The following is a 22,181-nucleotide window of genomic DNA, read 5'->3' on the forward strand; positions in this document are numbered from 1 at the left end:
TATGTAGAGTTGATGATAAGGACTAAATCCAAAATTTCTAATTTTTCAAGAATTTAATCCTAACAAAAAAATTTATAGGAACTTAACGCAAAATAACCTATATTTATAGGAACAAAAAGCATAATTAAACCTTATATATGTGTGCGTGAGTGAATAACCAATTTTATTTAGGTCTCCATTTCAAATAAATAATTAACAAAAAATTTAATTTTTAAAAAATTCAAAAAATAAGATGTATAGATTTTTTTGAGAGTTCAAATGATTGTCTTAAAAAAAAAAAGAAAAAAAAATTATGAAAAAAAATCTTCTTCTTAACGTATTTTTAGAGAAAATATCATTGAAGTGATTGAGAAAGAAGAAGCGACAATTCAAAGTTATAAAAAGCCAACAAAAAAGAAGAATAGAAGAAAATGTTAGAGAACAATCAAGAGCACCTAACAGAAAAACATTAAGTAAGGTTCTCTTTATTTTGTTTTACTTTATTTTTATATATATAGAAGAATGATCTTTTCACACTAGTGTAAGTCTAAAAAATTTTACACTTGATTTAAGTCTTCCATTTAACTTACATTTAACGGTCAGTAAAGTAATAAATTATAACTCGTTAGATATAAGTTAAATGAAAAGCTTAGATCAAGTGTAAGAGCTTTTAGACTTACACTAGTGTAAGAAAATCCTTTCTCATGTACATGTATATTGCATTCTCATTTTTATTATTTTTTGGTTCTATTCTAAGCTCAATAATAAATCGCAACAAAAATATATATTTTTTATTAAGTAACTATTCTAATTGGACACCTTTACTTTTCTCCTAAAATTCAAAACTTGATTAGCCCTCTACTTTTGATCAAAAGTCCATAATCTAATTAATACTTTTAATTTTTCAAAATGTTCACAATCTAATTGACATTTTCATTTGCTTGTCAAAAAGATTCAAAACCTAATTAACACATTTTATTTCTTGTCAAAGTTTATAATCTAATTGGTACCTTTTTTTTTCAAAAAAGTCAAAAACCTAAATGTCCTATTTTACTTTCCTAAAAAAATTTGAAATTTGATTGACACATTTCTATCAAAGTTCAGAAGTTTAGTGACCTCTTTACTTTTATATGAAAATTTAGAATATAACTAAAACCATTACCTTTCTGTTAAAATCTAAAATTTGATTGCCACCAACTATATATAAACTATGTGCAATGTCCACTTTATCTTTATATTTATTGTCTTATATTAACCACCAATAAAGTTTATTCACTTCTTTACTCATTTCTTACCATAAAAATATAAAAAAAAGTAGTATTCTTTGAAATTTGTCTTCAAAAAATTAATAGGATTTAGCTCTTAACATTCTCAAAATATTTGAAATTTGGTCATACAATCAACCATCCTCTGCCAAGTCATAAGCTGAATAACAGAAGTTCAGTTTATCAATGTGCTAACATTAAAAGAAGAATAAAGAGCAAATGTTAGAGAGCAAACGAAAGTACATAACAAAATCATGTTAAGTAAGGTCTTGTCTATCTTTTTACTCTCTTAATTATTGTTCTTGCTTTGTATTTTGATATTTTTTTCACTTTTATTCTTATTTTCTTTTGATTCTTTTTCTAAGTTCAATAGTAAACCCTAACAAAAAACATTTTATTTTTTTATCATGTAATTGTTCTTGCTTTGTGTTTTGATATTTTATTCTTTTATTATGTAATTATTCTCATTCTTATTCTCTTTTTTTTTTTTCAAGCACAATGATAAACCTTAAACCCTAAAAAAAAAAAATCATCAAATAATGTTCTTTTTATCTTTTTACTCTTTTGATTGTATTTTTTTTTTTTATGCTTGGTGTTTTGACATTTTTTCACACCTTTATTCATATTCTCGTATAGATCTTTTCATAAGCATAATAAAACTTAGAAAAAAAAATATCAAATCCTCCATATGATTTCTCTTTTTGTGAGAACAATACAAACAATTTTAAATTTTTCAACGTTAACAATTATGAGTTGCGAATGAGTCTTAGGATTTGAGAAAAAATTGTAGTTCTTCACTTAGAGAATAGCAAAAAGTTATAATAATGACTATTTGACTACGTTTACTCATTTAACATGTGAAATAATATTATTTTTACTAAATTAGTATTTTGTTACTATCTATTAATTATGTTTATATGTAAAGACTAAAATGTTTAATAAATGTGAAAGTCAGGGACTGATGTAATATTTTTAAAATTTTAGGAACTAAAATATCTTATGTTTATTATCTCAAGGAACAAAATGAGAGTTTAGTTAATTAACTTTTTTTATAAATTATAAAAATTTAAAATAATAAATATATGAATTATTTTTTTAGTAAAATAAATATTCTTAAAGTTAAAATAATTTAACAAAATTAACTAGAAAGTAATTATTTTATTTAAGGAAACGTCATAAAATGATAATATCTTCTTTGCACGCAAACAAATCTCAAATACAAATCTATTTTTGAAATTTTTTTTCTTAATAAAGTTCTTTTAATATTTTATTTGATAAACTTTTACGACAATTACCTGTAATATTTTTTTTCTTAAATTGATTGCAATCGTCTTTTACATTCTTTTTTTTTCTGCACGATGCGTTGTGTTGTGATAACCTTGGTTGTAACAATATATATATATATATATATATATATATATGTTATTTTTTTAGTTAGTGTTTATAATTAAGAACAATATGATTGAATGAGTTAATGTTTAGGTCATAATATAATAAAAACAAATCTTGCATATTTAGGTCAAAGTCAACCCAAGAGAAAATGAATAAACAAAAAGAAAAAAAATACTACACATATAGAAAAGCATAAAATCTAACTAAGTGATGTACTAAGCATAGGAAGTTAGTAGAGAAAAAGACAAAATGATGTTTATATCAAGAAGATAGAAAGAATAAACGACAAGAATCAATGAAGATGTGGACAAATGCACTTTGTATTACAATAACATCGCATGATTCCCACAAACACAAGGCATTAGCACCTATGAAGAAAGTTCTGCCAAGTAGCAAAGGTGTCAACCTCAGTAGAGAAAAGTCATGTCCATTGCCAGAGAGTTGTACCAAAATCCTTCAGCTACAAAAAAATATACACTTCTTCTCGAGACAACACAAAAAAGAATAAGACACTAAAATTTATCATAGACCATGTTTCTACTATAGTAAAGTTAACACCTTTGCTACTTGGCAGAACTTTCTTCATAAGAGCGTTACTTTTATCATTGTAATTTGGATATATACAAGTCTTGCTAGCTATAAATAAGTAACTAGAGATGGCAAAACAGGTTATCCCGCCCCACCCTGCCAAAAGTCTATTTAAAAGCAGGCCAACCCAAGCTTACCCCATTTAAAAAATGGGCCAAATTTTTTAGTTTGACCTGATTAAGAGTGAGTTGGCAGGCTAATAGGCTAACTTGCTAAAAATTAAAAAGTAAAAAAAAAAAAAAGTTAGTGGACCATTGGATTAATGGGCCAGTCCACTAAAAATTAACAAAAAAATTACAATAAATAATAAAAAATATTTTTAATTAATAAAATTAATATTTTATTAATATTTAATTATTTTTAAAAATAAAATTTAGGCCTAATGGACTAGTCCGCCTTGACCCGTCATTAGCTCACATTTTAGTAGGCTAAAACAGGGTGAGCTAGACGAGCTGGTGGATTATAGCATTCAGTTCAACTCGCCAATTTTGGTGGGTTAGGCAGATAGACCCATTTTGACACCTTGTAAGTAACTTAAATGAATTAATGTCAATCAATTCAATGAAAGTATCACTAATTACTTAAATCATTTTTTAGTGCAGTTTAAAATAATAATATATTTTAATTAATTAATTTTTCGTAAATTGATTCCAATCCTCTTTTATATTCTTCTTTTTATTTTTTTACTACACAATCGTTGTCATGTGGTGACACTTATTTAGTGGGTTATAAATAAATGTTTTAATTAATCAATTTGCATAATATTTTATTTGTATCTAAATATTTGCATTAAATATTGAGACAGACTTTTAATTTTTAAAAATATAAATATTGGTTCTTAAAATTTTCTTAATAAATAAATGTGATCAAATTTAAAAAAATTTAACTCATTTAAATTTTGTGAGAAAAAAATTTAAAACAAATAATTTTTTTGTGATTCTTTAAAATAAATAGTGACAAAAAATTACACTTCAGGATTGGACCTACTTGTGAGTGAAATCGAGCCTGGCCTTAATAAAAATATATGAACTGATAAATCTACATTTTACTAATATTTTAGCTTAGTTTTTAGTAGTAAATAAGTAGTTAAATAATCAATAAAACTAAAAATACCATAAAAATTGCATTTGTATTCAAAGTTGTGTAAATAGTTTAGAATTTTAGATTTTATTTCAATTCTGGAATAATTCTGCTAAAAAGGTTCATTTTGTGCAGAAGCTTGAGCTGGAGAATTTAAAGTTGAGAGCTAAATGAAGAAAGTGAAAGATTTGGGCTTAAAAAGTGAAAAATCAATTGATATATGCTCGAAGTTATCACTCTTGACGCACAAAGTGACAACTTTGGAGGTTCTCAGAAGTGTGGAAGTTCAAAGTGAACAATTTAAGTGTTCAAAGTTAAAACTTTGGAGAAGAAAACCCATGAGGAACCTACACATTACAACTTCAAGTGCTCAAAGTGAACACTCCAGCAGCTAAATTCAAGAGAGGCTTGTGCATTACAATTTTATGTGTTTAAAGTGAACACGCGCAAGGCTTATTTCCATAAAGATATTGCGTGTTACAACTCTATGTGTTTGAAGTTAAAACGCGTAAGACAAAATTCTATGAGGGGCTTGCGCGTTAACACTTTATGCATTCAAAGTGTTAACGCGCAGCTATAATCTTGCAAGAAGGCTTGCGCGTTAACACTTTATGTGCTCAAAGAGTTAAAGCACAAACACAATCCAGATAAAACGCTTGTGCGTTAATACTCTATGCGTTTAAAGTGTTAATGCGCAACATCAGACTTGGCAAAACCACTATCAAGTGACCATTTTGGGTGTTTAAAGTTCTCACTTCAGCCTAGAAAACTTCTAGAAGACCTTCTACTTTACAACTTCAAGTGTTTAGAGTGTCAACATAGAAAGTGGCAAGAAAAATATAAAAAGTGGTTACAGTTCAGAATTGGGATCTTTTTATCATTTTTTCATTTTCATTTGTTTTAACTTCTTAGGAGAGTTAGAGAGAGAGATTGGGAGCGATTTTTAGGCTTCAATTCTTGAGGAATTAGGTTGAAGATTATATTTTGAAAATGTTCTTCTGCTTCTCTTCTTTTTCATCTCTTGCTTTTTCTTCTCTATTTGTAATGTTGTTCTAAACTTTTTTTGTTAAGGATTTATAGATCTAGATTTGATATTGTGATTTAATTGTAGATCTAGACCTCGAGATTTTAATTTATTTGAGCATTTGATTCTGGTTTTAATGCAATTGTTAGATTGATCATTCAATTAAGTTGAACTTAGAGAAATTTTCATTAATGAAAATTGAGTTAGTATCTTAGATCTGAATCATATGTCAAGGTTAATGATATCTTAGGGATAAGCATTCATAACCTTGTAATCCTATAATTTCTAAGGCTTAATGCAATGTTTAATTGAATTACACCTAAGAAATTAGGTTAATTTAGTTAGATATTAGGATCAATGAGGCAAGAGATTGTCCTTTGATTAAACAAGTGAAATTGATTATTAATCAATTAAATTTCTTAAGAGTCCAGAACATAATTAGATTGTAATTGAAAATCTGGTGAAGTAATTCCCAACTACTTTTCATAGCATTTTAACACAAATTAGCAACTCTGTTTTACAGCACTTTTATAGCTTTCTACTATTGTTATTTCTTATCTTTACATGTTACAAACCTTCCAAATCAATTGTATAGCTCAACTAATTGTCAAATTGTGAAGTGATAGTTGATAATTAAAATCCTTGAGGATGATACTTGAGACTTAAAATTAAATTCAATTTTATTACTTGCTATAACTACCTAGTACACTTGCTAATTAGTTAACTTTAGTATACTCATTGTGAAGGTAACATGGGCCAGGCTTGATGATAAACAATATACTAATAGAATATAACAATAAATTTATTTCTTATTTGACTTGTATTTGTTGTATACATATAAAATATTCATTAATAAGCAGTCACTTAAACTTATATCAGAATTAATTCTCAATAAAGTATTTAATTTTTCTAGCTAAGTTAATTCTATGCAATCAAGTAAATAAAATCATGATAAAATTAATTGAAATTTAGTATGACTTTTGAACATTGAGAATCCAAGAAAAAAGAAAAGCATGATAAAATTATTCATAGTTTTAAGAATCTATAATAATTATTTCATCGTATGCATTTGTTAATAAGATTAGCTTAATTGTATTTTTAGAATGAGAAACTCTATGATAGAAGTAGAGGAAGAGTAGTGCAAAGGGAAGACAGAAAAGATAAAAGAGTGAGAGGAAGTGAAATCCTAAAATTTTAGAGTTGTAATTAATTATGTAAGTGTAAATGTGTAAGAGCAAAAAATAGGTTGGACTTCACTGCTAGTACCTTAGGAGTTGGGTTAGGCCAAATCACTTGAATATATGATATATTTTAGTTAGTTAAAAATTGAAATAATTTGAAACTTCAATGTGCAGGCAACCAATTTTATCCATATGCATCCAAATTCAAAAATCGTATATTCTAAATTTTGACCCAATCCATCTAAAAAGTTAAAAATTATATTCAATTTTTACATATTTATTTAGACCATGATTTCTTTTCTATCCCTAACTGAGTGCACTAGTGTCCCTTTCTTTAGTTTATTTGAGTATTAAATAAATTTTAAAATAATATAAAAATATCTAAAAATAATAATATTAAGAAAAAAGGTATAACAAAAAAAATTAAAATTTTAAAATAAATTTTATCATTATAAAAATATTTTATATAATCTACTTATTTCTTTTAATAATAATTTTATTTATTCAAAAATAAAAAAATTAATTCTTTATCTTTTGTTTTTCTACATCTAAATATATATATATATATATATATATATATATATATATTACTCATCTAATTAAATCTAAAAGTTAATCGTAAAACTACTCTATAAAAATAGTAGAGTAAGGAGTGAGAAAAGACGTGTTTATATTTATCTACAAAAGGTAAATATTTTATGTATCTACATTATATATAATTATGTTTTTTTTCTATCTTTTTAAGCATCAAATTGCCTAATTCTTCTTTTATTAATTGTAGGGGTTGGTTCAAGTGTTTAAGGAGGATCTTGATCCTCTTTCATTATGGTAAAAATTGGATCATTCAATCGAGATTAATTCACTTAAGTGAATATTACCAAATAACAAAAAAATAATTTGTAAAATTTATTTAAGTCAATAAAATTTGCTTAAGCGAATTTGCCAGCATACAAAGAGGGATCTATGACTGCTTTACCCAAATTGTTCTTTGTTTGCAATATCCAATCAAATGATTTTAAAATTGTGATTTTAATTATTATGTTTGTATTTCAACTGCAAGTACAAAGATGTGTAGATATTTGCATGTACTTCAACACCAGTGAAAATCCAATGTTCATGGAATTGAGGGACACAGAAGTTCTTACCAGTAGCAAAATTCAAATCGTTTTAGTTTTAGGTCTCATGCTGCCTTTGCCTTGCACCAATAGCAAAAGACCAACCTTTTTAGTTTTGGCAGCTCCCAACTAAATGGGACCTCTCATTCTAAGTTCAGATCTATCCAATTTAAGGTTCTTACTTATTTAATATTCATATGCATAATGTGAAGGTTTATTTTTATTGTTTTCATTATTCCTCCTAAGCCCCTTCAACCAATCAAGAAAAGTCTTCTTCATTCTCCTTACTTTTTCCTTCATCATTCTCTCTAGCATTACCAACTTATGCTTACTTGTTTCCTTTTTCGAACCTTGTATACTTGAAAATTTGCTTAAGCGAATCTCGATTGGATAATCCAATTTTCACTATAATGAGAGAAGATCCAAATTTGTTTAAGAATATGTTACCAAGCATGAAAACCAAATTGTACATATAGACATTTGACAAGTCTATATTTTAGCATCTTTTTAAAATCTATATCTACATGCGTGACCATTATTTTATTAGAATTTTACATTGATTTCTTTATTTATTGTGTAATTTGACATGAAAATGTCACAATTGAGTTTTTGGTGCATTTTTTGTCCAAATTAGAGAGAAAATAGGATGTCACTGCAACAAGCACGAATATGCATCAGTAGTCAGCGCAGCCATGCTTTCAGCATATGCACGGTCGTGCATATTGGTGTGTATGATTGTGCTCCTCTTCTAGTGCTTCTAACTTGGAGACATTAAAAGACTTACGCAAAGAGAATTTGAATTTTAAATTGACAAATCATATCTTTCTTGATACGTCATATCCTTATTAGAAATAAAGCATATCTTTTGGAAGTAACAACCATAATCTCTTGTAGACTCCAAACCCTATTTAAGGAACTTCAAGAGTAATGACTTTAGCATCTTTTTGACACTTTTAAACTTAATTTTGGTCGGTCGCTAATGACTACCAAAGCTTTGGGATCGCATCTTTGAATCAAAAGTTTTATTCATTTTTTCTCCATTATAGAATATTCTAGTTTGCATTTACTTTTTGAATAATTATGGATGAGTTTATTATTGTTTTAGTCTTCTATTATATTATATCTAACTAAGTAGGGTTATGATTAATCATTTGCATGACTTTATGAGATCTTTGTAATTAATGAAAATTTCACATTTTTTTATTATTATGTGTTTATCTTATTATACTATATTTGTATGTTTGGATTTGATAACTCTTAAATATAACATAATTAATTATATTATAAGTGATAGTACCACATATAGTTAATGGATTTGCAGGATAAAATGAAACAAAGAATTAGATAGACTAAATTTAGTTCTTTTCTTTCAATCGTTATTAAATTAACAGCTTATAAACTATTTATATTTTCTCTTCCTTTTACCTTGCATGAACATCGAGAATAATAATTTAAAAGAAAAGATTGTTAATATTATATAACCATTGGGTGTTAATAGATTTAGTATAAGTGATTAGTAATTATAAAAAAATAAAATTAATCTAAAAATAAATATATAGAAGTGAAAAGATAAAATCATACTTCTTAGTTTCTTCTCAAACAATTTATTATCAAAGGTTATCCTATTTTAAGTCTTTAATTTTTTTTATATTTAAATTTTTATTTTAATTAATTATGTATCTTATAAATTTAAACAATTAATTTAAGATATTCTTAATAATTGAAAATAATCTATGTCAAATAATATTTCAGTAACTTATTTTAAAACTCTTTTATAACTTTTTTTAATACCTACCAACAAACAGCATTTATGTGTCAACTCTCTAAAAAATGTGGAAATCCCAATGTTGAAAATTTAATACTTGTTGTTGCAAACTGCAAAAGCACCTTATAGGCAAGAACAAGAGAGGATAATGAAGAAATTGCCAAAAATGAAGAAAATTATTACTAATTTGGGTTTCCTAACGTGTTTTTGTGAACGGTTTCCTATGGCTGAACATTGGATTCTATTAAAATGTTTAGCCCAATTAGGATTTAAATGGGCCTATAGCGAAGGATACAACCCAATTAAAATTGGCCTTCTCTATCAAGACTATAAATGATAAACATAGATTCCTCATTGCCTGACTAAGTAACATCCAATTGTATTGATGGAAGGATTTTAGGCTTAGCAGTGGAACAATTTCCTCACCAACTAAATCATTTAGTTAATTACCATAAGAAGAGATAATACTTTCTTTGTAACTTGAATGCAAATAGTTCATTTCACAAATAAACTTTTGCATACTTGATGCAAACTCACTCTATGACATATAATCACGGATGAAACCAAACATAGATCAGTGTAATTTTGATGAAAATAGAAGAATAGTATCCAGAACTATAGTCACCATCATGGATAATGGGACCTTCCCATTAGTCCTTGACAACAACAGTCACCGAATATGGACTATTCTGGAATCACCGAATTGTTGTCAATGTGAACTTGAGAACAAAGGCAGTGAAGAAGAGCACGTGTGGTTGTTTATTCACTTTATTTATTTAAACAGTGTGTGAATGTGATAGTTGAATGCAAAAGAAGCCAATATGCATGGCATGCACATACACATACACCTGTACTGGGGTGGTAGTCGTCATTATTTACTATAAGACGAAGACCCTTTTACGGTAGTGTTTGAATATGGTCTCAGCAGAAAGCATTAAACTGTACTATAGGGGTAGTGAAAACAACATATCGTGCACGCGAATGAACAGAACAGCCTCATTGTCAAGCATCAATGATATCATCCTCCAATCAAGAGGAGGAACAATGTGATAATTAATTTGACTTCTTTTCTTGGAGATAGACCAAAAGCAGCAATGCACAGATGAATCATGAATGAAATCTCACCCTTCTATCTTTACATACAATATACAATCTCTGACTTGGAATGAATGCTTTTTGTTGTTAAAAACTCGCTGGAAAGGTTCCCCATCACCTCATTCCTTAGGTGACGTGTTTCACCTTGTAGAGAAGAGTTGAGTGATTGGTGTCCCAAAAGGGGGGGATAAAAGATAATTAGAAAAAGCTAAAATGGGTGACAGTAGATGATGGGTCCCGAGTGCTACATATCCTGAGGTTGGAAGACAAATTAAATTCCCATCTGTGAGCGACTGTGGAGCAGAAACAAAGTTGGTTTGAGCATGTGATGTGTGAGCACCAGTTGTAGCAATGGTAGCCATCACAAAAATTGAAAAGGGGGTGCAGAGAATAACAAATAAGCAAGCACCCATGCACCCATGACCCATGTGATTCCATGGTTTTATTCCCACCAACATGTGACCATCATCCCCTCAATTTGTAAGCCACATAAACCATTTTCCCAGTCCTTGTTGTAGGACCCTCTGGACCCCACCATGTTCCCTCACATGTGCCCTCTCTTTCCTTTTTATTCAAAGACGTTTCAAACCCGTGCAACCCTCCTGTTCTCTCTGTTTTGTTCTTGCTCAAACTTCATAGTCATAGATATACACTAGCACCGCTATTCAGCTACAAGCTACTAGTAATGGCCCATACTCATAGCCTTTCATTGGAATACAGTAACTCTGGTTTCATATATTTTTAACACGTGTTCTGCCAATTATTTTATGGTACATTTACTCTGTCAATTATTAAATATCATGTAAGTTTGACGTTAACTTTCAAAGATTCGAATTCAACCCATGTGAATCATTTTTCATTAGTACATTGGATTAAGATGAGAAAAAAAGAATTGATTTTGGGTCGCTGTGTGATCAGTATGGTCCAGGACAACGTTCGGATTGTTGTACAGAAAAGGATTAAAAAAGGGTACATCATTCTACTTTTGTGAGCAGTAGCAGCCATGGATACGAGTCCCCAACATAATGATTATTAAAAATGATGTTCCTCGGAGGTCAAAAACACTTCCGTCTATGGAGCAATCAGAAACGTGTCCTACACCGACTGGCAGTGAATGTTTTCTTTCTACCCAATAAGCACAGGGTTCCCACACATGCGAGCAAAGTCCCAGATAATCCCGAGCACCAACCAATTCTATCATAATTAGATTCATAAACGCAATATATATCACTTTGAACAAGGCCAGAGAAGAGAGAAAAAGGAAATAGAAAACGAAAAAGTTAGCTCTATTTTCCATCTTACAAAATTACAACTTCTGATGAAACATTTTGTTTTCCTTCTTAACAATAACTCTTACATACAAAGCAAAGAGAACAAAAATAATTAAATACAGAATTACAGTTGTATTTACCAATCTAAACAAAAGATTCTAATTAAGCTCGAACTTAACAAATCTATGTTCAGTTTTGTTTCCTTCAAATCTAAACAAATTTTTTTCACTAACAAAAATTACAAATTATGGAGATTATTACAAAGAAAGAACAAAATGGTCAAAATGGCACCACAACGACCTGGCTGCATGCAAAATCGTCAGAATTTCCGATGGAATCTTGCGGCCACGAATCCCGAAGAAGCTTCAGCAACAGCTGCGCCTTCCTCTTCGCTCTCTCCGTGCAATCACTCTGCACCAGAAGCAGAAGCTGAGTCAGCACTCCCGCCGCCACCGCCTCCCTCTGGCACCGCTCCGACTCCGAACACAGCGACAGCAGCGCTCCGGCCGCGTACTCAGTCGCGCGATCCGATATCTTCAGAATTATCTTCACCAGCATTGGCACCGTCAGCGCGTGGCCGGCGAACGTCGCGCACCCCATGGGAATCCGACAAAGAAGCTCCACCGTCGCCAGCGCTCTCTCCGCGTCGCATTTCTCGAAATCCGCGAGCCGGTCCACAAGCACCGCCGGCGCTCCGGCCTCCACCGCCTTGTGCCGCGTCTGCTTCACCAGACACAGCGCGAACAAGGCCTTGATCCCGATCTTGAGCGCACGAGGGATCGAGATCGGGTTCCGGAGAAGGTCGACGACGCCTTCGTAAATTTCGTCGACATTGCTGACCTGAGCTCGGAGATCCGGCGAGTGAGTCCCGGCGACGACGATCTCGATTAGAGCGGCCGAGTTGACTCGGACGTCAAGTGAAGGATGAGACAACAAGCTGGAGAGGTAGTTAATCTTATCCGAGTCGGAGGCGAGCGAGGCGCACTCAGACTCGGAGAGTGGGAAGAGAACGAGTAAAGCGAGTGACTCGTGGTTCAACTCGTCGGAAGCGTGGCTGCGAAAAAGGATTGGGAGGAGGATTTGAGGAACGTTGTGAGAGGCAATGAGAGAGCGATTTTTATCGGAGTCGCGAGCGAGTTGTCTGAGTCGACGGAGAGAGGAGAGGCGAAGGTGAGTGGGGGCAGAATCAGAAGAGGATTGGTTGAGAAGAGAACGAACTAAGGCAGGGTCTGCGGGCTGTTTGGGAGTGGGGATTCGCTCAACGCCAAAAGCGCGGTTGGCGACGCACCACTCTTGGATGAGGCGGCGTAAGGTGTGGTTGGGGATTAGGGTGAAGTCGGTGAGAGGGGCACGTGTGACTGGGCATGTGGTGTTGCCTATGCTCACCCATGACTCGATGCTCCCTCGGTCGTATGTTTGACCGGTGCACACCGTCACAGGATCTCTCATGAGCTCAAGCGAGATTGGGCACCTGAAGTGGTAGGGTATCTGAACCCCCAAATCCAACGGTTCTAAACTGCCAGGCATTGTTGAGGGAATGGTGTGATAGGATTGGGAATTTGGGATAGAGTAGAAGAGTACGAGAAATGAGGTAATGAATTTTAATATTAATGAGGAAAATAAATAATGCTAATTCTGAAGGCTCTGCAAATTCTCTTTAGCTATGTTACACTTTGCTTTCTCTTATATGAGATGAAACAGAGGAACATACCCAACAGGCACAGAGAGGGACTGACCCTCACTCCCTGCCACCCGCTGCTCCTTATCTGACTCGTCTATTGCCCCACCTTTCCCACACGTGTGGTGCCATCTAACTTGGAATCTAACCCTGGTTGAGCAATAGGAAGGTTTGGTCAAAGGAAATATGCCACACTTGGGTCCCACATTTCCTGCCTAAAATCTTACTCCTGTGTACATCAACTCTTTTATTTTTCCTTCTTTTTTAATTTCTTTGCCTGTCACTTTGCACTTCGCCCCCTCTTCTTTCCTTTCTTTTCATTCCCTCTGTCTTTTTCTTCTTTTTCTTTATGCCCTTTCCCTCCCTCTCTTTTTGTTCCCTCTTCTTTTCTTCCTTTTCCTAGCCTACTGCCCTTGACCCTAGCCCCCTTGTTTTAGCTATTGAGGAGAAACCTTTACACTGTTCTATTGTATCTTCTCTGTCATCTATGTATCAATATCATTACTTGATGCCTCGTTAGATCTTTCAATGCAAACCGATTTCACTAAAGCATCACTTATTTTCATTGCCAAATTAATCATCATGTCAAAGCTTTTCAAATGAATAAAGAAAAAGTAGCAAAGCCTTTTCTAAAATTTACAATCAAGTTGGAAGGATATGGAAGCCACCCTTTCGTGAAATAATGATACAAATAGTAACAGTGTGAAGTGGACAGCCTATGCACATAACCATTTATATTTAGAGAGTTTTATTTTTAAAAAAATCAATTTAAACCATATTTCACGAATAAAAATTATAAAATAAGTATATTTTACTTTTCTTTAGAAATCAACTGTGAAACAAATTGAAATTTTACTTCAAGATCCCATCTAATTCGATTACAATTTTAATGTCAATTTAAGAAGTGGAAATGCTTCAGATTATAAAATGAAGAAACTAAAGCAACCCCTAAATTTTGAAAGATAGTACTAGGTAGGGTAAGAATTATTTTTGGTATTTTTTATATTGAAAATTATTTTTAAAAGTGTAAGAAAAATATATATATATATATATATAATGCAATTTTTAGATTTAAAATGAAATCGAAACATATTAAAGGATTCACTAACATATATCACAACATAATAATATTTTGATTCTTTATCGTATAGAGTTAAGAATTAAAATAAAGCAATCGTGAAAAAAAAATATATGTAAAAATAAATGCTTAAAAGTGAGACATATTTTACGAAGAATTTAAATCATACATATGGTTAAAACAGATGAATGGAGTCATACATTAATTAGATCTCTCAAAGTATATAAGCATTTTAGACAATCAAATATTAAAAAATTGTCATCACAAAGTATATTCAACAAACCTTTACAATATGATATTTAATATGATATATATTGGACATTTTTATTTTTGAAATTTAATTGTTTATAAATTATTGATTTAAAAAATACATGCATTGTAAATTTTATAAAATTATTAAGATTAACGGAGGATTTTGAAAATTATATAGATAAAATATCTTACTGATGTAATTTTGAGCACTAACTTGAGACTTAAAAAAATTGGGGGGGGGGGGGGTTGGATAATAGATAAAATGAAAGGGGCAGGGTGGAAATAATTAGAGAATATGATTAGGTTTGAATGGTTGGGTAATAGTGGGTAGTCAAAGGTCAAAGAAGAAGGGATTAGGAAGGAAAGTGGGGGGGTCCAGGTTGTCTATCCACCTCTTTATTGTGGCTAAAACAACTTTCATGTGGATAACAATAACCGGTGCTTCCCATCCTTAACCAGTGGTCCCTACTGAATTGACGTGTTTCGATAAGTGACACCTGCATCAGATATTCCTTCATCTTTGATTTACCAGCTTCCTTCAACCATAAGAGATAAAGAAATATACATATAAATAAATAGTGCCCAATTTTTGAACAATTTTGTTCCATTTTCGACAAGGATCTCCAATTCAATAAAGTTTTTGCCAAAAATAAAAACAAAGTATTCTTAATTTTGGTAACCAATCAAAATCTAGTGTTGAAAAAATATATGATATTCCATTTTATTTTATTAACAATTTCGGTGTATTTGAATAAAACTGATGATTTTTTACTTATTTAAATAATACACTTTTATAATTAGATTTCTATTTTCTCTTAATTAATAGATCATTAAACAAATTATTTTATTTCAAATTTAAAATTTATATTAAAGAAACAGTTTGAAACATAATATATGATCTCTGTAGTCTTATGACCTTATGATTATATTAAAATAATAACAATGTATTTATTTTTATATTTCAAAGTGTTTTTGTATATAATTTTAATAAAAATTATGATTAATTCACTCAAAACACATATTGTCAAGACTAGTATTTTTAATAATTAATTTGTCTCCTTGATTATATATAAAACATTGAAATGTGTAATTAGTTTTAGAATGTTAGAGATATAGTTATGATTTGTTAAATATGACTTTAATTACAAAGTATTATTTTTTATAATATATAGTTACTTTTTTAATAAAAGTTATTTTTTATTAAAGTCAATTTTAATGAACTCAAATAAAATTATTATAAAAACTTTTTTTCTTGAATACTTATCAAAGCTAATTAAAATTTAGATTTACACGATAAATTATAACATTTCTCAATTGTTATGCATAATTGATAATATTCATATAATTACCTCAACTTTTACGTGCTTCAAATAATAACTTCATTGTTATTTAATTATATTTTTAAATAGTACAAAATTTTCATACTACCTTTACGACTGGATTGACAAATACTATTGTTGCTTTGATTTTATTACTTTTTGATATTTCAAAATTGATCTCAGAAATTAATGTCTATTATGGATGGATCACATCTTAAACAGTTTAATACTTGTCTTTTCTTTCTAAACTTTCAATTTGGTCTGAATGATACTGTGTTTCCATTGAAATTTATGTTGATGGTCTTTGGACATCTCAACAAATTAATGAAGAAAAAGTGCCTAACGTCAGCAAACAAATCAAATGTAAAAATTAAATTTGATACTCACCCACTGAAATTTCAAATGAAACTGTTGAACTAGGTTCCATCATTAAAATTTAAAAAAAAATATATTAAATTTAAATAATTAATAATGTTAAATTTTTATTTATTATATTTTTATATGTTTAATGTAATCACTATTTTATTTTCAATAAATTTATATTATTTAAATATTTAAACTTATTCAAAAACATGATGTTAATAAATTTATTTAGAAGTTATGATTCTAATTACTTAACATTTAGATTTACTTCTAAGTTATTCTCATAATTAGGTCAATCACAGGAAACGGGTGCACATTATTCAAAATACTAAATAATCATTTGATATGAAGTGTCAACAATCAAAATTAGTAATTGGACTTTGGAGTATTTTTTTTTTTTAATATTTTTCAATTTAGATATTACATTAGCATTGTGAATCACAGGACTTTTTTAATTATTGTACATGAGTTTACTTCTAGCTAAAATAAACTTGCTTGAAAAGGGGGCTAACAGGAATACAGGATTAGCATATTTGTTTACTCACGTTGTAAAGAGAGCTATTTCCAATCCTTGTAATAGTTTGAAACAAAAGTAATAGATTTTGAATTTTTTTTAAGATGTGAATTTGAATATACAGTAAAAAATTAATAAATAGTAAATTTTTATTAAAAATAATATTAAACATTATTAATATATTTATTTTTGTAAAAAGTCCATTTTTTAACATGTACAATATATAATAAATTATTAATAAATAATTAACTTTTATTAAAATTATCAATACAATAATTTGCATGAAAATTTATAATTTGTAATAAAAATATGTTATATATAAACTTTGATTAAATGCTCATTTGTATAAATTAAAAAAATTATCATAAATTTTAGTATTATCTTTTAAGAGTGTATAAAACTTATGTAACTTTTTAGTCTGTACAATATTGTTCAGATATATATATATATATTAAAAAAAATTTAATACAAGCTGTAAATATGTCTCCTTCTGGACTCGTTAATGTCCCCTTCAACTTATTGAAAATAGAACCAAAGGGTCCTCTGTGGCGTTGTTGGGTGAACAATGCGTCTGATATTAATTAAGGCAGTATTAGTGACATTATGAGAAACAAGGTTCTTCCATATAACTCTATTTTAAATTTACACAAATTAATTTTAGAATAAAATTTCATTATTTAATATAATATTACTTTATCTTTGTTTACCTGCTCAAAGAGAAGAAAAATACAGAATCAATTCATTAATATTTTTAAAAAATTATTTAACAAACTCATTTTATTTTTTCAGTGAGCAAAGGATATTGATAAAAAATAATAATAATGATTTAATATTACTTTATACTATTTTTAAACCGACATTAAAATGTATATATTTTTAGAAGTAGTATAAAGGAAGATTTCTTACCTTGACTATATAATATAATTTAGAATACAGTAAAAGGATATGGATATATAAAAAAAGAAAATCATTAAATATAAATATACAACTGTGTATAGAGTTAGGTTGAAGGTAAGTACAATGAATATTTGTGGAAGAAGGTGGTGAGGATTTGGACGCACGCGTGGGGGAGAGACAAATGCGGCCCAGAAGCACGAGCAGGAGGGATGCCATAGTGTGACCCTATTGTCTCCGGTCAACCCGGCAATGTTTTGCCGCTACAGCCTTCAAAAACACACTGTTTTCCTTCATTGCACGTGTTTCCAGCTATTTTTATTTATTTTTCATTCTTTCTTTGACTGCCTAGTATATTGTATTTAACCTTTTTTTTCTCTCTATACATGGAATTTCCCACTTTTATCTTTTATTGTTCTAAAAAAGTGCTTTTGATGGTCTCAGACCAGTGCTAAATCTCCCAACACAACCTGGAACCCAAATTCGAGTACTTGTTTGCGTCTGGAGCAACATCATTGTCCCAATACCTTCACTTGAGAATCAAGCACAAATCCTTTTTCGTAGTTTGTTTGGTTGGGAAAAAATATTAATTTAAATTGAGTAGCTAGAGAAAATAAGCATAATTATATATATATTTTTTATCATTTAGTTAAGAGAGAATAAAAAAATTGAAATTTACAATAAAAATATGCTAGTAGAGAAAGATGACAGAAAATAAATTGTGTTAAAGTTTAGTTAACAATATTTATATACAGTACAACAAATATTATTCGGCATAAAATTATTAAAAATTAAAATAATATTTATTAATATAGACTTTATTTAACAAATAATAAAATGTTAATTTTAAAGGTATATTATAATAAATAATACATTCTACTAACAATTATATATCAATAGTATATTCATATTTTATGCTAATAAATTTATTTATTAATATAATATAATATATCATAAGTATCTACGCTAATAATTTAATATTTCTTAAAAAAAATCATACTAATATAACATAATTCAAAGCTAACTTATAAATAAATGGCAATTTTCTTTTGGTGTTACAAGTAATATTATTATATTTTATTTATTTTTAATAAAATAAAAAAAAACTTAATTATTATTTTTTTCACTTTAAAAATAAAGACAAATTTATTATTTCATAATATAAAATAAATAAATAAGTCAACAATAGAAATTTTAATAACTAAATTGATGACTTATTAATTTCTCAGTTCTTTAAAAAATTTATTAACCTTAGTAAGGATTAATAGTTAATAAGAGTAAAAATTTATTAAAAAAATATTTATTATATTTTTATAATTTTAATATAATAATTATATATTTTTTTATTAAAAAAATTTATTTATAAATATTTAAATTCAGGGAAACTGAAATATTGACAATTTTTTATAATATTTATTATTGACAATTTTTAAAATAAATTTACAATTATGCCATTTGAAATTTGATTTCGCACATTTAGGTGGTAACACGCCAACATGAATTGAAGGGATCAGCACATCTGGAAAATATCTTTATTATAGGAAGAGATGCCCCTTTTCATTACCCCTTCACAGTTTTGCATGAATGACCTCGTGACTGGAGTATCTTATTTGGGGAATACAGTTGATAATTAATTTCCTTCATTGTCACGTCAAATTCAAATGCCTTTACAAAAGATTCTCATTATATCATGGATGAATCTTCTCAAAAGGCTATACTTTTTGACCCATTGATGTAACGGAAAATGTTTCAGCCATCAATTATAAAATTATTATTAAATAATTAATTTATATTTAGTTGATAGTTATAATAAACACAATACACTTCAAAATTAATGATATAAAAAATAAATAAAATAAATTTTCATTTTATTTACAATTAATGCATAAAATAATAAATTAAAAATATCATATTATCTTTTTTCTAAGAGATAAAGAAACTGTAAATTGTCTTAAATTAGAGGCGTAGAAACTGAATCATTAGAATTAAGTGAAAGGAATTTTTAAATTTATATAATAAGTGAGAATAAATTTATATGAGATGATGCATATTCAAATATAGTTTATCGTTTTTAAATAATTACTAAAAACTTTTTAATCAAGTCAAAAAGAAATTTTAATAAATTCCTTCAAGTTCTGCAAAAAAATAGATTTATTATTATTAAAAAAAGTAAACATTTCTAATCATTTATTATTAAAATATTATATAATACCACTATAATTCATCTAAATCATACTACAAACTAATATACACGTTAACTTTGTAGTTCTCAAGAGAAAATAAATCTATATTAAAAATATCGTGTTATTTGATTAAATTTTAACTCAAATTCTTTCATGAAATAAAATTTACCATGAATTGGATAGAATAAACATGTACAATAGATTTATTATATCCTTTTAATTAAATAAACATTAATTATAGAATAAAATATAATGAATTATCATATATTATTCCCGTATCGTATTTATCTAACGTACCTTAATCATTAAATTTATTTTTTAGAAACATTAGTTATTATAAATATTATTATTATTATTATTGTATTCACAATTTCTAATAATAATATATAAATTTTATAACCGTAAATTATTAATTAAAAAATTAAAATTTTTACAAAATTACTTAAAAAGATTATGTGACTTTTTAAAACATTTACACAACTTATATTTTTAATCTGAAATCTTTATGATTTAATAATACACGATTATTTCTCTTATTCTCATACAAGAAATGTCTCTCACTAAATATATTTTATATAAATTATAATGACTATTTTAGTACAAATTATTTTAAAAAATGATAAAGACTTCATAGTTTTACACAAAATACAATTTTATTAATTCACACTTATTAAATAGTTAACATGGGAGATTTCTTTCATTGTATATGTTAATTTAAATTTTTATATTTTAAAAATTAAAATTATTTTTTAATTTTAAAACTTGTAATTTTTAATCTAAAAACTTAATAATAATATTTTTAAAACTTAAATTACATAAATTATTTTTTAATTTAAATTCATTCAATTAGAAGGTAATTATCAGGAAAAAACATAAAAAATAATAGTAATAATGATATTAAATTTATGATGATAAAAATAATATAAAATAATAATAACAACAATTAGAATGACAATAATACTAATTATGTTAGTAGCTATGACAATAATTTTATAATAACAATAGTGGTGACAGTGACAAACTTTTAATTATATGGTAATAGTTTATATAAACTATGAAGATAAAACTTCAATTAACTAAATTTTGTGGTAACATTATTTATATGATACTAAAAGTTGGGTGGTCCCTTTGTTCTCCTAAATAGATATAGTGCTCAAATGGTAAAAAGTTAAGCACTAACTATGCCTAAAAATCTGTGAAACAGATTAATATATTGGTGACATGACCAATGAAATGCCAAATCGAATTAATAAGGATAAAATATAGGTATATTTAAGTATTATTATATACCTCTTTTTAAATTACAAGAATCAAGATACTATCTTTAGTGGATGAGGTTTTGCCCTCATGATTCATGAATGAGCTCTATAAAATCTAGATGCCTTTTCACTTTACAAATAGATTACCCCATATAATATATTCCATTAAATAACAAAAGAAAAGGGTTATGAATCTTATTTTTGAAGACATTTGTTATTGTACTGTGTCCCACCCATGGAAAGACTAAGAGAGAGAAAATGTGTGTGGAAAATAAGCAAAGCCTAGTTGGTCTTGTGATTCGCACTAAGAGTAATCTTTCTGCTTGATTCGTCTAATCTAATTTTTTCAAGTCAAATAAGCTAATCCAATCTTTTGACCAATAATTGAACTTGCTTTCCACTCTGTTCAACCAGTTGCTCACCACGTGTTCTACTCATCTGTCTTTATATGTAAATTAAATTAAAAACTATCACAATTATATAATTATAAAATTTATGCACAATTTTAACTATAATTTTATTATTTACATCCCTACCTTTCTCTCTTTAATTATAATATATCCAATTATTACAACATTAAAAATAAAAATAATAAAATAAAGTTGTATAAAATAACATAATTAAATTAACATTTAAAACAAAATTTTATTCGTTATAATACTTTCATAAGGTTTTTGTACTTGAAAATGGTATAATTATTTTTGCACTTCTTTAGCTACATAGAACAATCATTATATATTATATTGATGGTTGTTATTATTGTTATAGCTAAAATTAAGTTATCTTATACTGTTATTCTTCAATTACGATGAACTTGAAACAATCGTGTGATATTTTTAACTCTTGAATGAGCTGAAAATTATATAAAAGAAATGTATTTAAAATT

At 28.2% G+C, this 22,181-nt stretch overlaps 1 protein-coding gene across 1 annotated transcript; it reads right to left on the reverse strand.

Moving 5' to 3' along the window:
• Positions 1-11,760: 11,760 nt before the first annotated feature.
• LOC113858647 (U-box domain-containing protein 26-like) lies at positions 11,761-13,408 on the reverse strand. Its single transcript, XM_027491366.1, has one exon. It carries the CDS (start codon positions 13,280-13,282, stop codon positions 12,035-12,037), a length of 1,248 nt encoding a protein of 415 aa, XP_027347167.1. The 5' UTR covers positions 13,283-13,408; the 3' UTR covers positions 11,761-12,034.
• Positions 13,409-22,181: the final 8,773 nt, after the last annotated feature.

This window comes from Abrus precatorius, unplaced genomic scaffold (genome assembly GCF_003935025.1).
Source record: "Abrus precatorius isolate BTA unplaced genomic scaffold, Abrus_2018 Scaffold2, whole genome shotgun sequence".
Lineage (NCBI taxonomy): Eukaryota > Viridiplantae > Streptophyta > Magnoliopsida > Fabales > Fabaceae > Abrus > Abrus precatorius.

Bases quoted from the DNA above. Each gene is read 5' to 3' on its own strand.
- LOC113858647 (XM_027491366.1), bottom strand. From the start codon at position 13,282: ATGCCTGGCAGTTTAGAACCGTTGGATTTGGGGGTTCAGATACCCTAC.